The 25611-nt window shown below is 33.3% G+C and overlaps 3 protein-coding genes across 9 annotated transcripts in view; 2 read left to right on the top strand and 1 right to left on the bottom strand.

The window, feature by feature from the left end:
- Positions 1-25611, bottom strand: part of LOC119637928 (integrator complex subunit 10) — a 42105-nt gene that overhangs the window by 13060 nt on the left and 3434 nt on the right. The gene's annotated exons all lie outside the window — the stretch shown is intronic.
- On the top strand, positions 1351-5199 carry LOC119637926 (putative uncharacterized protein DDB_G0282133). Of its 3 annotated transcripts, none has more exons than XM_038034379.1 (3): positions 1351-1510; positions 1646-1807; positions 2354-5199. In XM_038034379.1, exon 3 carries the CDS (start codon positions 2482-2484, stop codon positions 4786-4788), a length of 2307 nt encoding a protein of 768 aa, XP_037890307.1. In that variant the 5' UTR covers positions 1351-1510; positions 1646-1807; positions 2354-2481; the 3' UTR covers positions 4789-5199. The 3 variants fall into 3 exon arrangements, with proteins under 3 accessions (XP_037890307.1, XP_037890306.1, XP_037890305.1); XM_038034378.1 differs by having other exon boundaries at positions 1351-1524; XM_038034377.1 differs by having other exon boundaries at positions 1351-1807.
- LOC119637925 (protein MLP1) overlaps positions 8489-25611 on the top strand; it is a 55693-nt gene continuing 38570 nt past the window's right edge. For 4 of the 5 annotated variants that reach the window (XM_038034373.1, XM_038034372.1, XM_038034370.1 and 1 more), the window contains exons 1-5: positions 8490-8630; positions 19396-21951; positions 22012-22703; positions 22769-23015; positions 23098-23238. In XM_038034373.1, the coding sequence (XP_037890301.1) occupies positions 8616-8630; positions 19396-21951; positions 22012-22703; positions 22769-23015; positions 23098-23238 (3651 nt within the window). In that variant the 5' untranslated portion in view covers positions 8490-8615. Of the gene's footprint in view, positions 8631-19395; positions 21952-22011; positions 22704-22768; positions 23016-23097; positions 23239-25611 lie in introns of all 5 variants that reach the window. The other variant, XM_038034371.1, reaches the window with a different exon arrangement.

Genomic DNA, 25611 nt, shown 5'->3' with positions numbered 1-25611 from the left:
TCTTTAAATATTTATACTCTTTTGCTTTGACAATCAAAAGAGTAGCATGACACCGAAACTAGACGTAGATGAATCACCACATCGTGCGCCAGGCGTTTGAAAGTTTGAAAAGAGACAAAATTTCCAATGAACCAAAAAGGCTCTTGCAACAAGCTAATAAAGCACAGAGTCGCTTATAAATGGTTGTGCCCAACTAACAACTTAAATGTTAACGCCAATCTTAAATGCCGAACTTAAGATTCAACTCTGTGAAATTATCTGACGGACCAAATTATCTAACGGACCAAATTATCTAAGAAAAATTAGCAAAAGCCGTCGGCAAAATAAAGGAAAACTTTTTGGGATATTTAGTAACTAATGTTTATTTATAATGATGCCATGAAGCGAATGAGGGATCATCAAACTGAAATGATGGATTTTATTATAGAAGAAAAGAAGCGTCAGCTGCAGAAAGATCCCGTTACAGATATTCGAAAACTGAAATCTCATCGACTGATTATATAAATAAATATAATAATAATAATATATAAATAAATATATAAAAATTTAAATGTTTTTTTTAGTATTTAATTAGTTATGTGCGTTCCCGTGTGTACTCAAGTGATTGTTCGAATCAAAAACTCTTTTGTATGGAATTTGTATTTTCTCAATTATATAGAATTTGTATACGGAAATTATTGAGTACGAATGAATATGAATATAATCGATGAGGCTTTTTTATAAAGACCTGTTGAATACTTCAGAACGAATATACGCTTATTCTCAAAGCGGCACAATACATGCAAGTGTTTTGGAAAATACGCGAACTAAACTTATTTAATTTTACAAGTTAGCCTAAAAGTAGACCGTCATAATTTTTTTTTTATTATCAAATTAAACCAAGCAGTAGCTTCTCTGCTATTTTCAGAGCCAACGTTAAATTCTATGCTAATTTGCCCCCACAGTCATAGCAGTAAAATCAAATTCTCGCTGTACATCTTCTTTTGTCGCTTAAATAAACCCTATAAACCTAGAACCGCAGCGATTTTGAAAATTGCTAATCAAAATCAGTTTTTTCGATTCTTTCGTCTTTTGCTTCAAATTATTACTTGTTAAAGAAAACTTCGCATTTCTTCATTACCATTTACATAAACAAATGCTAGCTATATGAGTTTATTTTAGCAACGCACAAATGTTCAGCACATTATGTGGGTGGGACTATATTAAATATTATTAAAATTTTTAAAATGTAGTTTTGTTGTAAATTTTGAAAAGCGATAAACTGGCAACTTCGTAGAAATTACGATATTAGGCACTATCAGTTGAAAAACGAAAAAAAAGATATTTAAAGCTACAGCTAACTTCATTACATAAATAAAAGTTTTCTCAGTTTTGTGCTGATTTGTGCTAATTTTATAATTCTTTTTTTATGAAATTCCAGTTATAGAAATTGGGAAATTTTTTTCTATTATTACATATTATAAAGAAAAATTTAAAATGTTGTTCTGGATAATTAAGTGAATGTTCTTGAGTGAGCATAAGCGAGTGTGTAATTAAAAGGGCAGCAAAAACAAATCAAAAACCAACAGCTGTACCCGATAGCGACATATGAAATTTATTATTATAGAAAAGCAACATGCAATAAGTAGATGCCATTATATTTCAGGTTAAATATAATCTCGGAACGGTAATATTTCTAAAGTGGAATCGGTAATATAGAATTTGCACTTTCATATTAACATACATACGATATACATGCAGGCGTCAAAAATGAGATTGTGTGTTTTACATTTAAAATTCTCCAGTAAAAGTGATAAATAAGATTCAAGTAAGTTTTAAAGTTTATATTCTACATTTATTGTAATAAAATTGAGTAGGCAATTATTTAATATTGTCTTGTGTACCGTTAATTATAAGTATAAGGTTTTGATTTAATCGATTGGTGGTAGTGTTGAAAAGCATTTTTTTAAGATCATTGTTTATAGTATTGTTTATGGCATTAACACAGTGGTAAAATCGGAATTGAATGGAAGTGTGAAGAAATAAATATTTTAGTAAAAGAGAGAGAGAGAGAGATGGAGTCTCAAGTGAGTCTTTTGAAGAAATATTTTCGCGCTGTAGCGTTGTATGCTGCTGTGTGTATACTTTTTAAAGGACAATGACTTCTTTTTGGTTTAATTGTAAGTTTTGTTATTCTTTTTTTTAACCTCTTTCTCCCGTCCCTATTCGTACTCGTAACACAAACGTTGGTTATGGTTTCTTAAGTTAGGCCTGTATTGGTGTGTTTACTTAACTAAACTTAATGCAACTTATATATATGATTATTGCTCTAATTGACTTAAAACAATTCATCCATGCATGTGTTTTATTTTAGGGTGCCACACAAGAAAATCCACCCTCGCACAAAGATAAATTCTTTCTATGCTTCTGTGTGGTAATGTGTGCGTGACACGATGTTTCATTTATAAAATAAAACGGGAAGAAGACTGCTAGAGAAACCCAATGCACTTAAAATCGAAAAGCCAGACGGATTCATTTGTAGACAATCGACCCGCATACCATTTGACGGAAACTATGGCCAGTAGTCTAATTAATGATGACGAGGACAATGGCGGTAGTACACATACGCGCAGCACACAGCAGCAACAGCATCAGCAGCAAAACAGCAATAATAACCTTGAGGGCGGTAAATTAGCCGAAAATGATTCGAAATTCAAAAAACAAACTTTGGAGCAACGTAAACAAGAGTTGGAAAAATTGTTAGATGAGAAAAGTTGGCTGTTGCAGCAGATTCAGAAGCAAGAAACTCAAATCTTGAATGGCACGTTCGAGTATATGAATTTAAATGATCTCATACAAAGTTTGGCTACACAATATAAACAAGAACAGGAACAAACAACTACGCAACACGATACGGCTACTGGAGGCCAAAATGAAGAGGTGACTATTTTGCGTCGTAAGCCATCAACGAAAAAGGAAAATCAATTAAATAACAACACAAATTACAACAACGCCTTTCACCGCCAGTCGGAAATATCAAACCGTTCCTCTGAATATGATAATTTTCCCAGCATAGATATGCAATCAACACATTCAGCTGGTACGAAAATAGGTAATAGTTTGACGCAAGCTACGCAACAATATCCTAGCAAAACTGCTATAAAAAAACGTTCTTCTACAGTAGCTGGCACTACGGTACAAACAGTTGGTAATTTACAAGCTTTCAGGCAGCAGCAACAGCACCATTTAGAACAGCAACAAATATTATTAACGCAACAACAACAACAATATACCCAACAAAAGCACCAGCATATAATAAAGCAACAGCAGCATTTCTTGGAACACCATCAAGTTTTAGTTCCTCACTTGCAGTATGCCACACAGAAATTTTATTATACCACTTTACAACCACAATTGCAATTATCAGTTCAGCACAATAATTTGACACAATATGGACGCTATTTACCGCAGCAGTCGCAACCGCAGCAACTGCTTGTTCAAAAACCTCAGGCTCAGCAATATGTTAGCCCACCATCAGTAATGTGTCATGGCCTCGACAATATTTCATTGTATTCGATCAATTCGACCAATGTGGCAACTTTGCATCGTCAACCACAACATCAACCGATAATAGTGCAATGCGACAAGTACTATTTGTCGCCCACTACCCATGCCAACCATCAAGATGGAGGTGGTTTCATAAAATCCAGTCAAAACATCAAGGAATACGTATCACCAGCAACAGGGCATCATCATTCACCTCAATCCGTCCAAATACGGGATAAAGCACGTTTAACTTCCAATTGTCAAGTTATGAATCGTGTTACCCCTTCGCTAGATGTTATTTCTTTAACTCCTTCCTATGTGTCCATGGAAGAAATTGACTATACTACCGCTAATGCTATTTCAGCCAAGAACAACGCTTCAACGTCTAATAGTGTACGTTGGCGGTCTCAGTCAAATTTACCGCCTGTTGCCGCTACTGAAACCAATAAGTCTCATTCCAATGACATGCTGAACAATAATCAATATTATAATACAGCTCTGAATCCACCAACGTCAACACTTTCAACGTCGACTCAATTTAATAAATGCCATAAACAGTTAGATGACGTAACATCGATTAATTCTTATAGCACAGACACGCAAAAAAAATCGCAAAAATCTAAGCAATGGTTGGAATCATCATTGGATGGTCCTGTTATAAGAAATTCACATAGCCAACAGCCTCATCATTGTAATCATAATAACAATGACGATTACAGTGTCACTTGCAGATCAAAATTGTCATCACATTCTTTAAATACTACGCCGCGTCACTATTCCATGTCAGCGACGGCAAATCAACGAAATCCATTAAATTCGAACACTGTCAGCCTAACAAATGCCACCAATTCCAAGTTAGTAAATGAAGATGATTTGCGATATTGCAAACTAAGTCAGTCTACGTCGTATCTAAATCATATGGATGTTTCAGGCCTATCCTCAAATACCGTTTTGACTAATAATTTACCAACGGCTTACAAATATTTAAAACAAACAAAGTCTACTCTACCCACCTCGGTTCTATATGTAAATACTAATAACAATAATGGTCAGCTTAATAATACTACAGCTAATGTCTCTTCTTCGGTCACTGGCAATACGCTGTCGCCTGACATACGTATCGAATCGCCAAAAAATGTCACCATAGTGCAGCCAGCCACATTTCAGCCCTATAAAGAGGTTACTAAACCATTTGAAATGTCGGATTTCTACAAATATTCAACGAAATTTCGACAAAAGGAAAATAATACAGATGCGAATTGAAAAAAACGAAGGGATAACGCATTTGAAATTTACGTTTGCAGCGTTCAGATATAAAGCAATTTATATTTAATTATTTTATTCATTTAAGATAATTTCTTTCAAAATTTGTATTTAAAATATATTCCTTTTCTTTTCTTCTATTTATTATCATACTAACGCTGCTTTCGTTTAATTCAGTTCGTTTTTTTCCACATTTTATTTCCTTCTATGGAAATTCCGCTATTTCCCAATATCTCGCTCCTCTTCCTTCTTTAAGTAACTTGAATGCCTTAATTGTGTGTTAAAACAGAATAATTGTGTTAAATAACGTTAACAAAGCCTTGCACAAAATTATATAATTGTCTATAATTGTTTCGTGTTTTTTATACATACATATTCAACGTTAGAAAACGTTAGTTAATGGTATCTATAACTAAAAAACTTTTTATACAATCCAATATATAAAATATTTATTACAATATTCTTTCTTAAAGAAAATTTAATGTTATTAGCAATTGGCGTACTTGTTTGTCAAAGATTAAGTAAACAAAATTAAATGACAAATTGATAGATCATCCGTAAATGGTTTCGTATTCCGAAACAAAGTAACTATTATTTTCAGCAAATTTTTTTATGATAAATTACTCTACCAGAGGTATCCTTCTTGTTTTCTTTGTTTAGTAAATGGCAGAAGTAGGGCACATTTCTTGTTTTTAATATCATTTCATTTCCTGAAAAAAATTGCGATTCTATATATTAAAATTGTGTCACTTTGTTAAATCAAGCTATCAAGATAAGGCTGTTCAACCGGGGTGAGCAAAGTTATAATAATTCATAAAAGCATTACTTCAGTCAAAATTTTTCATTCAGTCCAACTTATTTTGCGTTTTCGCTATCATAATTTTCGCCGATTTTCCAATAACAGGACACGATTTTGTGTGCGCTTGAGTTTACATATTTTGAAAATTTTTTCTTTATCTCTCTCTCTATCGTTTGGATTTAGTTTTCCCTAAAAAGCAGCAAAAAAAATCTTTTTAAGATGTGTCTACTCGTCGTTGTGCTTGTCCAGTTCATTCAGTGTTTAAAGTCACTTCTGCTTCAAATATGGAGGATGCGTGTCCTGGTGATATCGCCTGCCGAAACCTTGGCCGCACATAATGGCCCCGGTTTCGCCATTTTCTTGTTTTGAACAGTAGTTGCCATTGTTGTGTTTTCACCTTAACACTCTGAATCAAATGGGACAATATCGAACTTGCGATGTAGGGGTCCGATGTCTTGAAAAACAGTTCATACATTAAGTTCTTCAGTATTTTTAAGCGGCCCCTAAGGTTCCACGATTTCAATTTGTCGATGTTCGCTAAATTCTAAGTGCGCTCTGACACTTCTTTTTGTAGGTGTAGGCATAGGCATTATGCTCATGTGTATTTCTAAAGCATTAGGTGATTCCAATGCAAGGGAGGCGCTGGAGTTTGCGTAGTGTCATCGTAGTGGCGTTGGCAAAAATGCTTAAATTAATTTATCGAAAAACCGTTGTATATTTCTCTTCAAAATATTATTTTACAGATATAATAAGAAATTCGAACGAACATAGTGAAAATTGTAGGAGACGTTTTGAAAAGGTCTATTTCAAGAAAAGTGCGCTTATAAAGTATTCCAATGCGTTATAGATATGCCGCTTTAATAAATTTGCCATCAATGTTGCCAATTAGTTTGCGATCATGCCATTAAAAACTGAACTGCCATACTTAAATACTCTTCGTCATTGTTTTTCTTGAAAATTTTTTACGAGAGACTGCCACTTTTCCGACAGAATGTAAATGCAAATATTTATCTTTGTGCCTTCTGTAGTTTATAAGTAACGAGCATAAAACAAAATTATTTTTATTTTTAAAAACAGAGTTGCTCTTATGGAGATTATGTTGCACTGTGGTCGCGTCCTTTACTCGATTTATCCTATTTTAAATACCGACCTGCGTGCAAGAACTTTCAATGTGTTTGCCAAATGTGAAGCGCCTTTCAGGTTTATTTTCGCGGCCGAAAGAATGTTTATAGCAGACATTACACGAACGGACATGTGTAAATCGATTCAGAATTTGATGCTGATCAAGGTCTCTGAAGTTTCCAACTGCGTAAACGTTGTCACAAAATGATCATATTTCGGCAATGGGTATAAAAATGTGACATCGAATCCAGAATGTGACACGAAATCAATTGAAAATTGAATAATAAACATTCGGGATATTTTAAAAAAATTTGGTACACAAATGTTTTGGCCCAAGGATGAACCGCGTTGAAAATGAATTAAATGGGATTATTTTTATGCCCATTTTCCATACACTTTATTAGCATATCAGCCGCTCTACGTAAGTACGTTGCAAACAGTATTTAAGATAATCTAAGTTAAGAGTAAGTTCATCATTCTAGAGAAAATTGCGTCCTTTACAATGATCGATGCGTACTTAATGCAAATCCTTTTTTTGCGTATAATGATGTCATATCGAAGAAATTTAAAATATTTGCTATGTGCATTCGAATGTCTCCGTTAAGATGCCAGGAAACCAACTCGTTCTCTCATTTTGCCAAAAGCAGCAAACAGTCGATTCGATTGGCATGTGGGGAAGTAGTAGCGATAAAAGAGTAAAAAAGGAAGGGGAGAGATTGAAAGAAAGTGTGTGTGTGTGTGTGTGTGTGTAAGAGAGAGGGAGAGTGAGAGAGGGAAGAGAGAAAGAAAGAGGGGGAGAGAGAGAGATTTGGTCCTTATACGTCTGTAGAAGAGGATGTGCAGAATTTTAGAGAAATACTAATAAATGTGAAAAGGAGTTAAGGGAGTGTTTTTAAAATTATATTTAAAATCGATCGAATTGACTATATTAATTAAATGAAAATTTTAGAGTGCTGGCTAAATTTGATTTGTGAAATCTTCATGCATGTATGTATTCACATGACATGTGCGTGTGTGATTTTGTTTATATAGTTCATTTGTATGATACGTAAAGATGTTTTCTCTCCAACACACACACACACACACTTATGAAATATTAATTCGAAAATACATTATACGGTAAGATTAAATTAAATATATCGTTTATCAGAGTAGTTTGGCTTGTGGTAGTTTGTTTCATTTCTGGTGCACGGAACCGCTTGGAACGGTGTGTTGAATGTTATCATGTAATGAAAAACCGTATTTATAACGGCACGCATACATCGAAATATACTTTAAAATATAACATGTGCATTTACAGTTGTTAAGTAAAATATAACAGTTTATGAGAGTTTTTTCTTTTTTCAATTTTATTTATTCTACATTTATTCATTTTTCGTTTTATTTACTTTATTTTTTTTTGTCTTCATTTAGCGAAATATTTATTTTTTGATGTGTCGATTTGTTCGGTTCTTATTGTTCTCGTTTAAGATTTTTTTTATTTTTTTGTTTCACTTTCGCTCTCATAATTCATTTCGTTTTAGTTGTATTCAATTGAATCGACGCTCTGCCTACGTTGAATGTTTGTCATACGACTTTGTCTTGTGTAGTGAAAATTGAACCGTTTAGTAGTTGTGCTCACTCTAATATATATTGCGTTATTTTAAAAGAGCATATCGCTACGATGCGGATTCTACAGTTTAATTCAGCGCGTCTGGCTATTTGTTTTACTTTTTTTATTTATTTTTTTTAATTTAAAAAAATAACATAAAATTCAGTTTTCTTATAAAGCAAAATTTTACTTCGACGATTTGTAAATAAGTGTAAAACATTAACTAAAACTGAATTATATGACAATTAATTTTATGAAAATCTTTGCTACTTATTAAGTAATGAAGTCGAATTCATACATGTTTTAAAAAACAGAATGCATAAGTTTCATGTAAGTGTTTTTTATTATAGTGCGTACATATGATTTGAAAATGGCTTGCATGTATTGAATTTTTTACGTATATACTTAGTTGTAATTGCATAGAAACGGAGATACTAAATAGAGAGCATATAACATTAGATCGAATACGATTTCAAAACTTTTCTTTAAAAAAGCAAACTTGACGTTAAATTTGTCACATGGCTTTATTTTATGTTCATTGCAAATAAATGGGATTGTTATTAAATTTTTACATTAAAAAAAACCATAGGACATATAAAACTACACATATTGAATTATTTAAGAAAAGTTTTTCGAATTTTTGCTTAGAAACAAATAGAAGGCGCGGTCTCCCTTGCAAAGCAGTGCATTTTCTTGTTTGATCCTACGTATCGCATCACTGTAGCTTACCAGTTATAACTCTGCAACTTCAAAACGAAATTCCTTTGATAATAGAACGCAATATTTAAGGAGAACTACTCTATTCTTTCGAAAAATTATTATGTGTTTGTTCTACTTCTCAACAGTGATCAACAGTGAGCGTGGTTAAGATCATGTTTAATCGTTTTCATTCATAATTGACTTTTCTTACTTGTCAATGTCAATCTAATGCACATTCAACATATTGGCAACGCAAGTGTGTCGGGATTGGTTTTTAGCACGTGTAAAACTCCACGCTCTCCCTCCATAATCAGTCATTTTATATAATGTTTGTTATATTTTTTGTGAGAAATGTTTAAGCCAAAAAGTATACTGAAAAAGTGCCCTAGTATGATATTACCTATTAAGTTCGAAAGTTAACGGAATCGATCCTTGGACTCACCCATAATAAAAAGAAAAATTATATGTTAATAAGGCGGAATGAGTGGTCGAAAATTATCTGCGTAAACTTGTATAACAATATGATCGAGGATACATATAAAATATGTATATGTAAATACGCGCTATCTGGCTAGCAATTATTTATATATGATTCTGAACGGTTTTCATAAAGTAATTCGTTTTCTTCTTCTTCTCTGTTTTTTCTCGGACATTCTTTAGCCGAGAAAGCAATGATAGAAAATCCGAACGTATCGTAAATGGCCTTTACCGAATTTCGCTGATACACTTTGAAATTGTATCGTACTCATTGCTGGGTCAAGAGCAGTTAAACAATTTCCAAATATCATCACACTTGAATTTGAATCCACATTCAATCGCAGTTATAATATAATAGATACAATATAAAAGGCGGCCGCATAAAAAATGCTGATGGCATCCGTATTCCTATATTACTTAAAAGAAATAACTTAGCTATTGCCGAGAGAACTACTTCTAAAAAAGTAAAAAAAAAAGTGGGTTTATATTTAATTGAAAAAAAAAACACTTTGTTCTTCGTCTTACACACAACAAATATCAGTCCGGTTATGGCTTACTTTATGTTTATGTTCACCTCTTCAATCATAATAATATTAGCTTTTCTAACATAGATATTGTCTCTTATAACGTTATAGAGATCGGTGTGTGCAGGCAAAAAGCAAGGCAAAAAGCACATTTTTATCTTAGACAGCGCCACTAGAATGTTTTGTTTTGCAAAAGTCCTGTTTTATTTTAAAGTTCTCTTTATGTAAAAAATATTGTAACTTATTTAATTTGTATTTTCGTGGATCTCAAAAAGGCGCTACATATTTGCAGTACTATTTGCTGTATTTTCGCATTCCCTATCCTTATATGAAAACGGTATTAATGTACAAAAAAAAGGAGTAAGAAAAAGAATGAATTTTATGTCGTAGCTTCTTTCAAACATGTACCGATTTGTTAATTTTTTTCACACTACAGGAATTTTCTGAAAATTCGATTTGTCTTTTATTCGTCTAAAGACTCTGTTTTTCCTCAATCAGTTTCTAATGACATTTATCGAAACTGGTATCGATATATTTCTCTCGAATAGTTGATTGGTAAACACTTAGTATTTAGAAATAGAAACAGAAATAATTCAAAATTACAATAATTGATATAATACCAGATTTTTATGAAGCGTAAATCATATTTTCAAACAGAAGTGATAATTGTGTCGGCGTGTTGGTGAGCAATGCGATTATAACTAAATATGTACGTACATCTTCTCTTAGTGAGTTGAATAAACTTTATCTCTGTAAGACTAGATAACGTCTCTAGGCATTAAATTACGAATTGCATAACTGAAGTTATATTTCATCACAATTCTTCCAAATTTGAAGATAATCAAAAATTGAAAACTTCTTAAACAAATTTTCCTTTAGTTATTAAGTTGACTACCGCGCAACTTTGCTTACGTTTATTAAACAGTAAGCGACAAGATCAAGGACATTTATTCTGACAGCTTGATATTTAAAATGCAAAGTTTAATAGTTTATAGAGAAAATTATTCACTTTTATATTTAAAAAACACATTAAAAAAAATTCAAAAAAAGAAAAAAATGCAAACAAATTGCTTTTTCGTTCTAGTTCTGGTTTAAAAACAAATTTGTTGATAAACTGAACTAGTTCACATAAGATTTTTTAACTTTTTCATTTCTTTCATTATGCATTGAGCAAACATAAACTTATAATAATAATAATACCATGAGAAAAAAAAAAGAATGAACATCTTATGAACGCCCAGAAAACTGTTTTAGCGAAGACAACAAGTGCAACGAAAATTTATATTTAAAGGGTTGATTTTGTAAACTGGGTCATGTGGGAATGTTAGAGTCTGGCCTCAATTGAGTATTACCATATTTTTGTAATATATTTCCTCCGCGAACATCAAATTCCATTAATTTGAGGTGATTCTCATAAAAAAAAAAACTTTGGTCAATGGTCAAGTTTATATATAATTGACAAGGAGCTCAAACGGTGCGAATTATGTGACACAAGCCTTATGTGAATTAATTAATTTCTTCGTGTAGTCAAAATCAAAATATGAGATAATATATGCTTCTCATAAAATCTCCGTGGTGGCAGTGTTTATTCCACCTAGCAGTGACAAAACAACTGATATAATAAGAAGTATTTAAGTGGAGGAATGTTTTTAACCTACGATTGTGATACAGGGTATATTAAGTTACTACGGTCGTATGCAATACGCAGAAAGACTTGAGACAGACCCGTTTACACCGATCGATTTAAAGTCACTTTCTGAATCGGTTAAGTGCTCATCTTACACAGTTTACACAGCTTAGGTCACAGATTTTCAGATATCTTGATGAAATTAGGTACAGTGACGTGTTTTGACCTAAGGACGAACGCTATTGGAAATGGTTCGGATCGGTCCACTTTTTCGACCACTCTCCATATAACGCCTTATTCTGAAAAGTCGTTATACGGAAGACAATTGTAATTTTAAAATTTCTCGGTAAAAGTGACTAAGTAGCAGAAAAGAAAAGTAGAGAAAACTTGAGCCGACTTTGGCAATTTTTCAACTCTCTCTCACATAATGAAAACTAAAGTTCTTACGACAAAAAGATATGATTTTCAATGCCTCACGACGAATATTATATATGATAATATTAATTTAAGATAAAAAAATTAACTGTATGAAATTTGGATCACCGCGGCATAGTTTTTGGATTCTAACCTACTAAGTATTTTCACGAAAATTGATCCTTTATAGAGTAGAAAAGTGTAAGTTTCAATATGTGATGATTTATTAAATTTATTAATTAAAATAAGAATTGCGTTAGACAATGTGGTGTAGGGTATTTAATGGTCGGCCTTGCCCGACTATAATGTTCTTGCTTGTTTTTAATACAAAGAGGTGAAAAAATAAATCTTATAGATTTTAATCAGAGGTCTGTATCTTACTTGTTTATTTATTTTTTACTCTTATATAGAAAACTATGTTCTTAAGAGGGCGCTTAAACTATTAAAATTTTTAAAATAAAAGACAAGAAAATCCCTAAAAACGAAGGAAATCAATGTGTAAATAAAGTTATAAGAGGCAGAAAAAGAAGAATGAAAAGAAAAGCGCTGTGTATGTGTTTAACACGGCGCCAACCTTACAACCTAATATGAATAAAAGGTAACGCCCGCGCTTTAGCGTTGTTTCTGCACATTAGTAATAAGAGCTTGTGACGATGTTTCCTTGTTGTAGCTTCTTCGGATTCGTATCAAACCCCCTCGCAATTATTAGTTTTTTTATTTTACAAAAAAAATTAAATTGTTAAATATTAGGAGTTCGCCAACGACATTTTGGCCAACGACTTCTACAGGTAAAAATGGTATACAAATAGGAAATGCCAGTGTTCATAACAAAAAAATTCAATGATTTTGACTTTTCTCTACCTAAAATAATAGTTTTCCATATAATATTATTAAGATATTCAGCGTATGTCGTCTACGCCGCTAATCGTGGAGCGCCCAAAATTGCATTTTCGATCTTCATTATTTTTTTTTTTTTGTTAAATTTCAAGAAACTTGCTACAGAAGCCCACCAAACACGTTCAGAAGCTTATGGTGATGCTTCTTCATCATATCTTAATGGTCGGTTTTGGTTGTCACGTTTTAGAAGTGATGGTTATGATGTCAATGGGAAAAAACGGCCTGGAGGACCAAAAATGTGCACGGACCATGAATTGCAAGACTTATTAGCAGAAAACCCAGCTCAAACTTTCTAAAATTTTTCCAACTGCGAATTGACGAACCAAGTGTTTGTAGACATTTAGATGCAATGAATATGCCATTTCGAATCCTCTCAATAACGCGGTTTTATTGCTTGCCCGGCAAAAAAAAAGATTTCTCTCCGATGTATTGTGACTGACGATGAAAAGTTAGTCTACTGTGACAATCGTAAGCACAAAAAGCTATAGTTTAGTCCAGGAGAGCCATTCGTATCGACCCCGAAGCAGAATATTCATGGCCGTAAAGTTTTGTTGTGCATACGGTGATGATCAACAATACGTAGTGCATTAGGGACTGCTAAAACCGAACGAAAGTGTTACTGCAGATGTCTGCAAACGTCGATTGAACAAATTGAACGATGTATTGTTGCAAAAGGGACGAGAAATAGCCGCTAATTGCTACCATATGAATTGACTGAAAATGCCATTTTGGCTACTTATTACAAAAGTTGTCAAGGATACACTATTTCAGCTCGAATAGGAAGTTCTGCCACACTCAGTGTACTTATTAGAAATGTTGTCTTTTAAATATCACTTTTTTAGGTCAATGCAGCATGGCATGGCTGGCACGCAGCTACGCGAAGTTGAAAATGTTCGAAAATGGGTCGGTGGTTCGATCGCTGCCATGTTGCGAGAAATATAGTAAAATGTTATAGAAAATAATGGAAAGTATTTTGATTAAGATAAATTGTACCAATTTTTCTCAATAAACGCATTTTTCATGTAAAAAAATGGCCCAAAATTAAAGCAACGAAACTTGTGAAAAAAAATGCTTGTAGCTGAACCTTGATTTGCGAAGTCTTTATGATATTGATGTTCTAAAAATGCTTAAACGCAAAGACTGGCAATTTCTTATTATTAGCATCATATTCAACATTAAAAATTAAAAAAACTATTGAGTATAACATCACAGAGTTCACTTGTGAAGGAATTGAGAATGCATGAGGAAATGCTATCAGGAGTTGGCAAAAACTATGATTGTTAATCATTGCAGATCTTGCAGTATGTCGTTATCTGGAGCGACAAACTTAAGAATCGAAACGGTATCATTGATGTTCTACGAATAGCTTGCTGCAGAATCGCTACGCTCAACACGAAAATCTTTTAAAAAAATTTGTTCAAAATATTTGAAATCCTATCCTTGTCAATAAAAGACATTGACGAAAGAAATAAGATCAGGTTTCTCCTAGAGTTAATAAAAAAGTTACAAAAATATTTTGGAATAATAAGCAGAGGGAGAATTTTGTTTTGTACAGATATCTAGAATAATTATAATAATTGAGATGATGAATTCTATGCATAGCAGTAGAGCACGCACAGCTGTATTCACCAAGCATTTTAAATAGACCGTTCTTTTTCTTGTTGTTGTAATGGAATTTTAATTCTTGATTGATGTATGATTGATGAGTTTAAAAAGAGTCACGGTGGAAAAGATCACCGTGTATCCGGAAATAGCCAAGTTAAACGTTGCTTGAAACGAAAATAATAGAATATGACTGTTCTTAATAAAGAACTTCAGCCTAGCATCCGTTAACGGAACGTTAATGTAAAATAGTGTCAATAAATTGCTATCTATAGCCGAGCTTGGTCTAAGTTGTGTTTATCCGCGTTTTCTAGAATTGCCTAAAAGATAAGCGCAAAAAAAACCCAATTGGACAACGTTTATCCTTGGCAAAAAGTTTAGTGATTTTTATTTATAGTCAATGCATAGGGCGCATGCAAGGCTCGGAAGATATCACTTCTTTTTTTTTTTTTTTGCCTGTCTGGAAGGATGCTGCGTGTTAACCATAATGTCAAGTGCCTTGTGCATTAACGAAAAATTAGTCGGATAAAAAGTTTGCATTTTCAGTCGAATCTTAACGGCTACGATCTGCTAAAAGGTCGAAAAAATGAAGAAGCGGTCGTTCGAGTTTTGCTTTAAGAGGCAAATATTTCTTTAAGGTCTTTCATAATTTTCTTGACTGTTCTTTAGGACAAAATGGCAGTAGACTACCGTATAAATTCAAAACTGCGCAGAAGTTGTTAACAAAAACGCAATTTAATCACCAAACAAGTAACTGACTCATTTGATATGACTTTGTTTGGCTTTTTATTGATTTCGAAATTAGAAAACTTAATGGAAAACGAGGGTACCAATAAGTTGGAACTATTTGACTCGATCTTGAATTTTCTTAAACACATATATATTTGATTAGAAAGCTTCGCAGAAAATGTTCTAACTTTTAATTGATATTACTAAAAAACTGATGCAATTGCAGCCGCTCCTATTGTGCCAATCTATGGAATTGTTAATATAAATGGAAAAACTCTCACGAGTGAACCTTGGATGCGAACGAAACGAACTTTGGATCAGAAGGGAAAAAAGAGAAAAGAATTCAACTCGGTCGAAAGAAGTGTGAACATGTTTTATGCCATAAAAATATGTTTAAAAATGTTATTGTGTATTGGTAAATGTATATTCATAAATTCGATTCAAACAATTTTTAATCAGTGTTTTGTTTTGTTTCAATTTTTTTAATTATATCAAATTTTATATTCATATTCAAAAGAAGAAGTTTTTTTATCTCATACGTAAATTTTTTTAATTCCCTAAAATTTTTTGACAATTTAACATAGTTTTCTTAAAAACAAAAAGGTTTTTTTTTAACATCTGATTTTACGCTTACGTGGATATAAATAAAAAACATGTATTTTATTTCAAAATTTATTTCCTAATAATTACGAATGTTTCAAAGCGAAACGACAACGACCCTGCGTTGTTGTTCGGTATGTTTTTAATTAGAATTTTTTCTTCTCTTCTAAACAAACTATTCTTTGACAACTAGTTTTCTATAGTTTTCAAATATATATAAACATGTGTAATTCATCAACTGTATCTTTCTATATTGTCGTAATCATACGTCCGTCTGCACTGTGATGCATACGTAACATTTCCATTGACATCAGTGCTCCATACGTTTATTGTATCAACAAATGCAGAGATACTGAGTCACAAATCGCGATAGCCAAATATGTTCGAGAACTTCCACGAGTCCCTAAGAAGATGTAATAGAAAAATTCATTTAGACTAAGAATTCAACTTTTGGACTAAAATATTAGTTTGGGGAAAAAGAAATCCATTTTTTTTTTGGGTGGATGGCTGCACTGATAGATTTCTCGTAAAGTATCGATCAAACAATTTCAGATTTATGCTCGTTGGAAAGGTGACATTTCTCAGTAAAAAAAATTCTTTTGCTGTTTTTTGTTTGGTGCATTCAGTTGTGAGTTACAGCGTGTTAAAAATGGAAGTGAACAAAGAGAAAATTCGGTACATTTTACAGTTTTTCTTTGACAAAGGCGAAAATGCAAGCCAGGCGGCTAAAATTGTGAACGGTGTTTATGGTTCCGATACTGTAACAGCCAATTATGTGTAATTTTGGTTTCGTACATTCCGTTCAGGAATTTTTGATGTTAAAGATGCACCTCGCACAGGTAGGCCGGTCGTCGAAAATGTCGATAAAATCGAAGAAATGATCGAAGTTGACCGGCATGTTAGCAGTCGTAACATCGCCCAGGAGCTAAAAATCGACCATAAAACAGTTTTAAACCATTTACACAAAGCTGGATTCAAAAAGAAGCTCGATGTTTGGGTGCCACACCAATTAACAGAAAAGAACATGATGGATCGAATTTCCATCTGAGTAGCCTTGGCCAAACGGAATGAGAAAGACCCATTTCTTAGACGGATGGTGACTGGAGATGAGAAATGGATCACATACGATAACCCTGTGCGAAAACGATCGTGGTCAAAGAGCGGTGAAACACCTCAAACGGCCAGGAAGGTTTTGCTATGCATTTGGTGGGACTGGAAAGGGATTATTTATTATGAGTTGCTTCCATATGGCCAAACGCTAAATTCTGATCTCTACTGGCAACAACTGGACCAACAGGAGAGGTGTCGTGTTCCACGAGGACAACGCTAGGCCACACACATCTATAGTGACTCGCCAGAAACTTCGGGAGCTTGGTTGGGAAGTTTTAATGCATCCGCCATACAGTCCGGACTTGGCACCAAGCGATTATCATCTTTTTCTTGCATTGCAAAATATCTTTAATGATAAAAAATTGGAATCTAGGGAGGATTGTGAAAATCGACTACTAGAGTTTTTTGCAAATAGAGACCAGGACTTCTATGAGAGAGGCATTTTGAAGTTACCTTTAAAATGGCAACAAATCGTACAACAAAACGGTGCATATTTGACCCAAATCGGACAATCCGAAGCATGTTAAATAAAGTCCTGAAGTTCATATAAAAATAATGGATTCCTTTTTTCCCAAACTAATACTAGCAACTAAGGCTATCGACTCCAATTTTTTTTTTTTTAAATTGGACTAAAACGTTTGTCTAGTCGTTTGAAAAAAATTTATTGACATTATTTATGTTCTCAAAGTACTTTCAAATCACGAAATTCTCACAAAGGATTCACGATTTAATAACAAAATTTCTAGTAAACTAATTTGTAATTAATTTTGTATAGCCAGTCATAGTACTTTTTACAAAAATTAATTTTTTTTTGAGGTTCGGTGAGGGCGAAAACACATGTGAATAAGGCTACGAATATAAAGAATGAAAACCTAGATAAGATAATTAAAACAAAATTGGATTAAAAAGTACAGAGTTTGAATATTGATCTCTCTTATATTAAATATTTAATTGTTTTTTATTAATATTATAATAATAGAATGTTAATGTTACGTTCTACAGAAAATGAATAAAAAGAGTCAGCCCGTGGAATATAATTTGTTTATATTTTCTTATTTGAACAAAAATTTGGCAAAATATAGACAAAAGATAGACAAAGACAAAATATATATCTTTATTGTCTATGCTAAAGTATCGGATTTAGGCGGAGAAATTAAGTTTACTGATGTAGTGCTGTAGCTCCCTCTTAAGTAATGCTCTTAAACCACTTTAATGCATTCATAGTCTAGTTGTTTGATATGTTGCAGGACACAATGGTCCATTTTAATCACTTTAAATCATCTGTCTCTGTCTCTATCTCTATCTTCATCTCCGGCTCCTTCTATATATCTATATCTATCTTTATCTCACTTTCGAACTCTATCTCTTAAGTTTGTGCATTTTGGTAAATATTAATTGCTTAACGACAAATTCAATTCATTTCGCGGTAATAATTTAAAATTCTCCCGATTGTAAGAGGTTAAGAAACTCTCTTTTGATATGTGTCATTTCATTATAGAATATAATCTAATAGAGAAAACAAACTATAAAATTGAATATAAATTTCAATTTTGGGTTTTGATATATAAAATTCAGGTCAAATTAATTGTACTTTATAGGTAAATGAATCAATCTTTTTTGCATTACACTTGAAAATATTATCATCAAGAGATGCCGTTTTCAATAAAATATATAATAAATCTTCGAGCTTAGTTGATTAAACAATGAATGTTATTCATGTCATTCACGATAAGCAACACTTATTAGGGTGCTTGAGCAGCTCGTATTTTTGCAAACACTTATTGTTTTGCTCGTTGCCGAACGATGGAGTTGTATTGACTCGTTACCGAGTTGGTAGCATTGTAAAGTGTAGATATTTTCGATCAGCGTAAAATTTTAAGTCAATTTAGCTCTGTCGCCTTGTATTTTCGGAACGGTTGCCTTCGCAAAAATGGGACTAGGAAGTCCAAACCTGACATAAATGTTCTTAGTTGGTGATTACAGATCGAGTTTGAAAACGGACTTCATTGTTACGCCCTCCACCACTTATGCTACAAGGGTATATTAAGTTTGCGCAGATGTATGCAACAGCCAGAAAAACTTGAGTTAGGTCCAATTTTACTATATAGTTAGTTGAAAAGTCCTTGCAGGAATAACTACATAAAACGAAGTTGTGTATGGTATTTAATTACGGTCAGCGTTCTACTACAATGTTTTCATTTGTTTTTTACTAATTTACGAGAAATTTATCCCCAAAGATTTTTATATGTGTTTTGATCTCACTGCCCGATGAGATTTAAATTGGTCGATTTGAAATTTAATTTTTCCACCGGACTAAAATGCTTTTGAGCGGCTGTGCCTGTTACTCATTTTAAAGTGTCATATATGTTTAGGTAATTTTTTTCCATCTTTTTTTTATTTTTTTTTTTTTTTGCAGATAACTACATTTTTACATCCTCCTGCACAAAATCAAGAGCAACATCGACAATCGAGCAAAGCTCAAACGACAGCAGCCAGCGACTCCAATAATTCAAATAATTCTAACGATCTACCAGATATTCCTGTTAAAAGGGCATTAACAGCAACATCAACTATAAACAATGTTGAATTTATACCTACTTTGGAGTTTGTGGTGTCAAAATCTTACGAATGTCCAGACTGCAAATCAGAGGAACAAGGTTTAATACAATGCGGAGAAAAACAGTATGACTGTTCGAGTAGTAGTTCAAGATTAACGTATACAATAAGGAAAACTTCAATATCATTGCCAAACGAGAGATTAGATCGACAAAAGCAAACACAACAATACGTGCAATCAGATCAACCAACGCACCAGTGCCATCGAGGTGCTTCAGTTTCATTAGCAGACACTGAAGAATTGCTGCGGCAAGACGTCAAACAATTTAATAGCCTATCAGACGATATAACATCGACAGCGACATTCTCAACGTTTTTTGATGAGCCAACAAGTTCAATTTCCATAGAAATAATGGAAGATAATTCGCAAAAGGTGAATGAACAAATAGCTGGCACCGTTAAGGCAGCAACAGCAAACACGATATCTAGCAGTGAAACTGATCAACATAGCATTGAAGAAGAAATAGATGAAGTTTTCGAAGTTAGTGAAACCGGAGATGCAACAGACTTAATACCTGGTCTTAGCAAAAATCTAGCAGTTAAACAATTATTTGGTTTGGATTTGAGTCTCAGTGAAGGCAGTAATGAATTAGCTAAAAGCCAGAGCCCAAGCTTGAAAAATTCCACAGATGATGAACAATATAAAATCGATGACGATCAACTAGCGGGCGGTAAATTAGCTCAACATTTTCTTATAAACGAAGAAGAGCAGTCTGCAAAGTCTTCACTGAATTTAGATAATGTTAAAATCAGCAGTTTGCCTATGGAAAAATGTGAGAAGAAAGAAAAGCAGCTGGATGATCAAGAGTTGAGTGTACATAATGAAAGTACCGCAGATGACGTGTCTGATTTAATTGAGGAAGATAAAATAGACAACGAATTAATATCAGGAGTAGAAGATGAACCGAAAAATAAACAACATTTAGCAAAAGATCTAAATCAAAAAGCCTTGTCAGAAACTAGCTCGGTGCATAGTGAGAAGGATCACTCCATGGAAGAAATTGTAGCGACAAACCATTCAATTGAATTGTCATTCGATGACAAAAACCTAAGCTCTTTAAATGCCAGTTTTGACATTAATAATGAAACCTTAGCCAATCAATTATTAGCGGATACGCCACAGAAAGCAATAGAAAAAAACCTTTCAAGAAAAGTTGCTCAGGAAGAAACTTTCGATGCAAATAAATGTCGATCATTTGAACAAAATTCTTGCAAAGATAGCAGTACGAGCGATGAATTGAAATTGCTGTCGATGGACTCTGCAATGGTCTTAAACACAGAAAAGTTTTCCGACCCCGGCAGAAAGAAACAAATGAAAGTTATAAAAACTTATAGTGCATCGACTGCTCAGTCATCAAAGTATGAACCTGATAGTACGAAAGAAAGTTTCAACAAAAATATAAAATCAGTATCGCAACTAGAAATTGATGGAGACTTTTTAACAAAACTTCAAACTAATCATCCAAATCAAGTTAAGAATTTGGAGGCAGGCGTAGCAACGATAAATCAATTTCCCATATCCGCAAACGAAAGCGTTAGTAAAAATCTCACAAAACCTGCTAATATAAAGCAATTACCTAAATTGGAAGCGGGTAAAGGGTTGACATTAATATCTGCAAGCCTTCAGAGCGACCCAAGTAAAGTCAACTTGAATAGCATTCCTCTAGCGGGGATGACAACCGATTTAGATAATAATCTAAATGAGAAATCTAATCAACCAAAGGACGTGGTGTTAGAGCAAAGTTCAAATGAATCATGCAATACTGATGTCTGCGAAGAAGAGGATGAAGAAACTAGTTTAAAATTAATGAAGTTAAAAATTTTGGCCATGAAAACTCAGCTCCGTGATATTCCCCCACAATTATCTCCTTCCGAAGTATTCTCAAATTCTGCCGACTCAGCTAACCAAATTAAAACTATGGAACGCGTGTCGTTAGCAGAGTTTTCAAAAGATGTTTTGGAGGATATTACGGAAGAAAGTGAACGAAATTCTCTATCGTTTAATGAGGAACCCGCGTCCTGCGCTACTGTTACTAATACTGTTACGCAGACAACAACAAAAACTAGCGAAAGTAAAAATTTATATAGTAATGAAGAAAAAGAGACTGCTGGTGCAAGTGTAACAAGTTTGAATATGCTTCAAATGTTAGAACAGAAAGTGGAGGAATTGCAGCAGGTGCTGGCGACAAAAGATGTCTGCTTAGCCTCGGTGAATATGCAATTAGACAACTTACAACGCCGCGAGTCTTTGGTCAATCCATCCTTAGAGCAATTGCTTTCGGGGCGCGATAGTAGTTCTTTGGTGACAAGTTCTACCGACTATCGAACTTTTCACGAAGATTTCATTGGAGGATCGGTTGGTTTGATGCAATAATTTTTTTAGTTTGAATCTTACATTTCTTTTTTTTGTTTTCAGACCAACGACATATACGTAGAATTATCAAAACGAGACGAGCTAATATCCAAACTTGCTGACTCTCTGCAACAATCTTTGACGACGCGTGAAAACTTGCAGGCCGAGAGCGAAAAGCTTAATGCGGAAGTGCAAATATTGAGAAAACAGTTATCTGAAGCTATGGAATCTATACGCAAATCGTATTGGCCCCGTGATCAGGAGAGTAATGGTGGTCAAAGAATTTCGGAAATTTCTATGGATTTAGTCAGCGAATCAGATGATGATCTTGAACGACAATTTTTAACCGACAATGAAGATAAGCATTCGCGCAATTCTCGAGAGCGTCAACTATCTATGCCGCGTCAAGCAGATTATTACCCAATAAACGAAGCTGATGTTATGGTGGATGCGGAGGCATTCAGTAAACAAATCGAACAATTTCAAAAGTATTTAACACCCAGTGAAGTGCGTTTGTTTTTTATGGTTCAAAAAAAATTTGATGATTATCTCAGTCAAGAGTTAGAAAAATGTAAAATGCGTTACGATCAAGAGTTAAAAATCATTATGGATCAATGGGAGCACGAAAAGCGGGCGAAAGAACAAGAAATTCAGAAACTGCTACAACAGCGAGAAGAAAAGGAAAGTAAACATGCACATGAAATGGAGGATTTGAGGAAGTATTTCGAAACGAAATGTGTCGATTTGGAAAAGCAGTAAGTGAAACAATCATCTGCTTGTTTAACATATAAATGTATTCACTTTTTTAACATTATTTTAGATTCTCTGATGATGTATTTTCTCAAAAGTCACAGCATCAGGAGGCGGATACCTTCTCTTCAGCCTCCGAATGTTTAGATGAGGAACTAATATCTGACGATTTTGGGGGAAATAAAAGATCATTAAACAATCTTAGCTCACCTAAAAAACGTTCAAAAGCGGAGTTGCTGCTAAGTCCGTCACATCGTCAAATAACTCCCAGCAATGATGCTTTTGGTGAAGACCTTATCAAAAATCAAGGAAGCCAAGTAAAGTATTTTGACATTTCCTAATTTTTTACGCCATTGACCATTATGACACAACTATTTTTGCGTTCGATATTATTTTCAGTTAGCTTTAGAAATTACTGATCTGAAGGTTTTTTATCAAAGCGAAATAGGCGAAATTAGACGCGCACACGAGGAAAATTTAAAGAAATTAATCGATAAACTGAAATACTATGAAAGCCGTTATCCAGAAGATGATTTTATGGTGAGTTAAGTACCACAGCTTATTAACGTCAAATGTTAAAAAAAAATTTTTTTACGTTAAAATGGTTTTTGTTTGTTTGCGGAAAATTGATTATTTAATGGCAATTAAATTGATACCATTTTGACTATACCATAAAAATTTGTTCTTTTGACGATATGTGTAAATTTTTGTTGAAAATATTAAAGTTATATCTGTCATCTTGAAATTCTATGGCTTTACCGAGCACTCCGAAGAGCAGAATCTTTGAAATCTCTATAAATGTAGAAAGAGGAAATAAGAAGCAACTATTCGCTCTTAAGTTAACAGAACCCGCAGTCCTAGAAAAAATGCATTTTGCTTATTTTATCCCAATATTTTTTTTTTTAAAATGCTTGTATAAGTCAACATCGAAAATCGGATCAACTGATTAACTAACTACAAATTTTCATGTTTTGAAATTTGAAATATAGTATGCTTGACGTTAACATTTAATTTTAAAAAGTTTTTGCAATTTAAATTAGCTTCTATTTAGTTGAATTTTATTACACGTACCAGCACACGAGTGAATAAATTTTATCAAATAATCAGTATGCTGTTCGTTCCGTTCAGTTCACGACCAATTAAAGTATCTACTTTATATATTTACTTTGATTACTGATTTATGCTTTAGTGAATGCAACTCTATGTATACATATATGTATGTATATACATATGTATATATATATATATATATATATATGTGTATATTTAAGAAATTAAATTAGACTGAATTAAGAACTACGAAAAAATAAAGAAAAAATACTGCGATTCAAGAATTCTGAAAAAGCAAAGAAAACTTAAATATGAATGTTGTATCTCCAAAGGCTTCATTTTTTTAATGAAACATTGTGGATTATGACGTAGGCTTCGAGTGAATTTAGCGGCAGTTTCATTTTCCAAGTAGAGCATCTATTCATTACGTTGCAAAATATTTAAGACGTATTGTTAGAAGTTTTTGTTGCATTTTGATAAAAGAGCAAATCTGTGGCTATTTTTGTAGGACTTCACATGAATTTGCGATTTTTTTGATAAAGTCCATAAGACGTCACGTAAGGGTTCATGGGATTCCTGGGCAACACACTGAACAGCTTCATGTCATTAAAGGAATTCTGCAAAAGGCGAAACAGATACTAATTGGACAAAATGGGCTCGGCGGATGCTAACCAAGCTCTGTCAAAAATTATCGAATTATGACAGATTGGTAGAATCTGGCATTGTCGTGATGGATGGTTTTTTCAGGGATCAATTCTTGGTCTTTGCCAATTTAGCTGTAGTGATATTATATGTATTAGTGTGATATTCCCTATATAAAGGGAAAGTCTAATTTTTAGTTTTTTATGGCAGAAATTGAAAAATAAGAAAATTTTTAGGAAGTAAATTAAATTTGTTAAATGGTGATTATTGTCATGTAATATATTGAGCGTCCTTCGTCATATGGGTTTCCACGAAAACTATCACTTTACATGAAAATAATATGTAATTGTTGGTGTGTTGGATAACTGTTTGCGGCAAAGTGGTGTGGGGTTTCTAATGGTTGGTCTTGCCCGTCTATAATGTACTTATTTTTTTTTTTTTTTTTTTTTTAGATTGTTATGGTGTGGTTATGATTTTCTTTATGGTTACAGATGCTTGACCAAATGACATGTATTTTATAGCGACTTTTCCAGAATTTTAATTCATTTTCTAAATAAAAAAAATATTAGAGCATATTCTTTTTAATTATCTGTGGTATACTACTATTATCTTATTTGACAAGAGCTGAAGTATGGCAGGATGGAACTAGTATAGCTAAAAATACGCGACTTTAAAGTCATTCGTTGGGGAAAATGGCATAAATTTTTTTTTTTGATGCATTAAATTGAATGAAGTAAAGAAAATTTTATAGTCATACAATTAGCAACTAAATGATTCCGGGCATTTAAATTTTATTTTTTGTTCAAAAGCCCGGTCTTTAATAGGTCTTTACATTACTTTTGTTTAAAACACTTATTAATTTGGACGTACATTTTTCCAATATTGCTTTTTGGTGCCCCTCCGTAAATTGCAATGTTAGGCACATACCAATGGTTATGATGCTCCGGATATCCATACTGATGTCTAGTCTCTTTCAATGTACTTCACTTTGATATACAGCAGAGGTTGTATTTGCATTCTTCTTACATACACCAATGAAGGTTGAGTTTATGTTGCTTTTGTCAAAACGCTATTGGAACGCCGACAAAAAAGCTTGAGAAATATATTGTTGGATAGTACCAAACTCTGAACCGATTTAGCCTTGTCCGTCTGTCTGTTTCTGTGATATGTGCGTTGCGTTCTTCTCGTTCCAAAAATTAAGAATATCAGCTTTACGTTCGC

Source organism: Glossina fuscipes, unplaced genomic scaffold, assembly GCF_014805625.2.
Source record: "Glossina fuscipes isolate IAEA_lab_2018 unplaced genomic scaffold, Yale_Gfus_2 61, whole genome shotgun sequence".
In the NCBI taxonomy this organism is placed as follows: Eukaryota; Metazoa; Arthropoda; class Insecta; order Diptera; family Glossinidae; genus Glossina; species Glossina fuscipes.
This window is presented reverse-complemented; position numbering and strand designations above follow the sequence as displayed.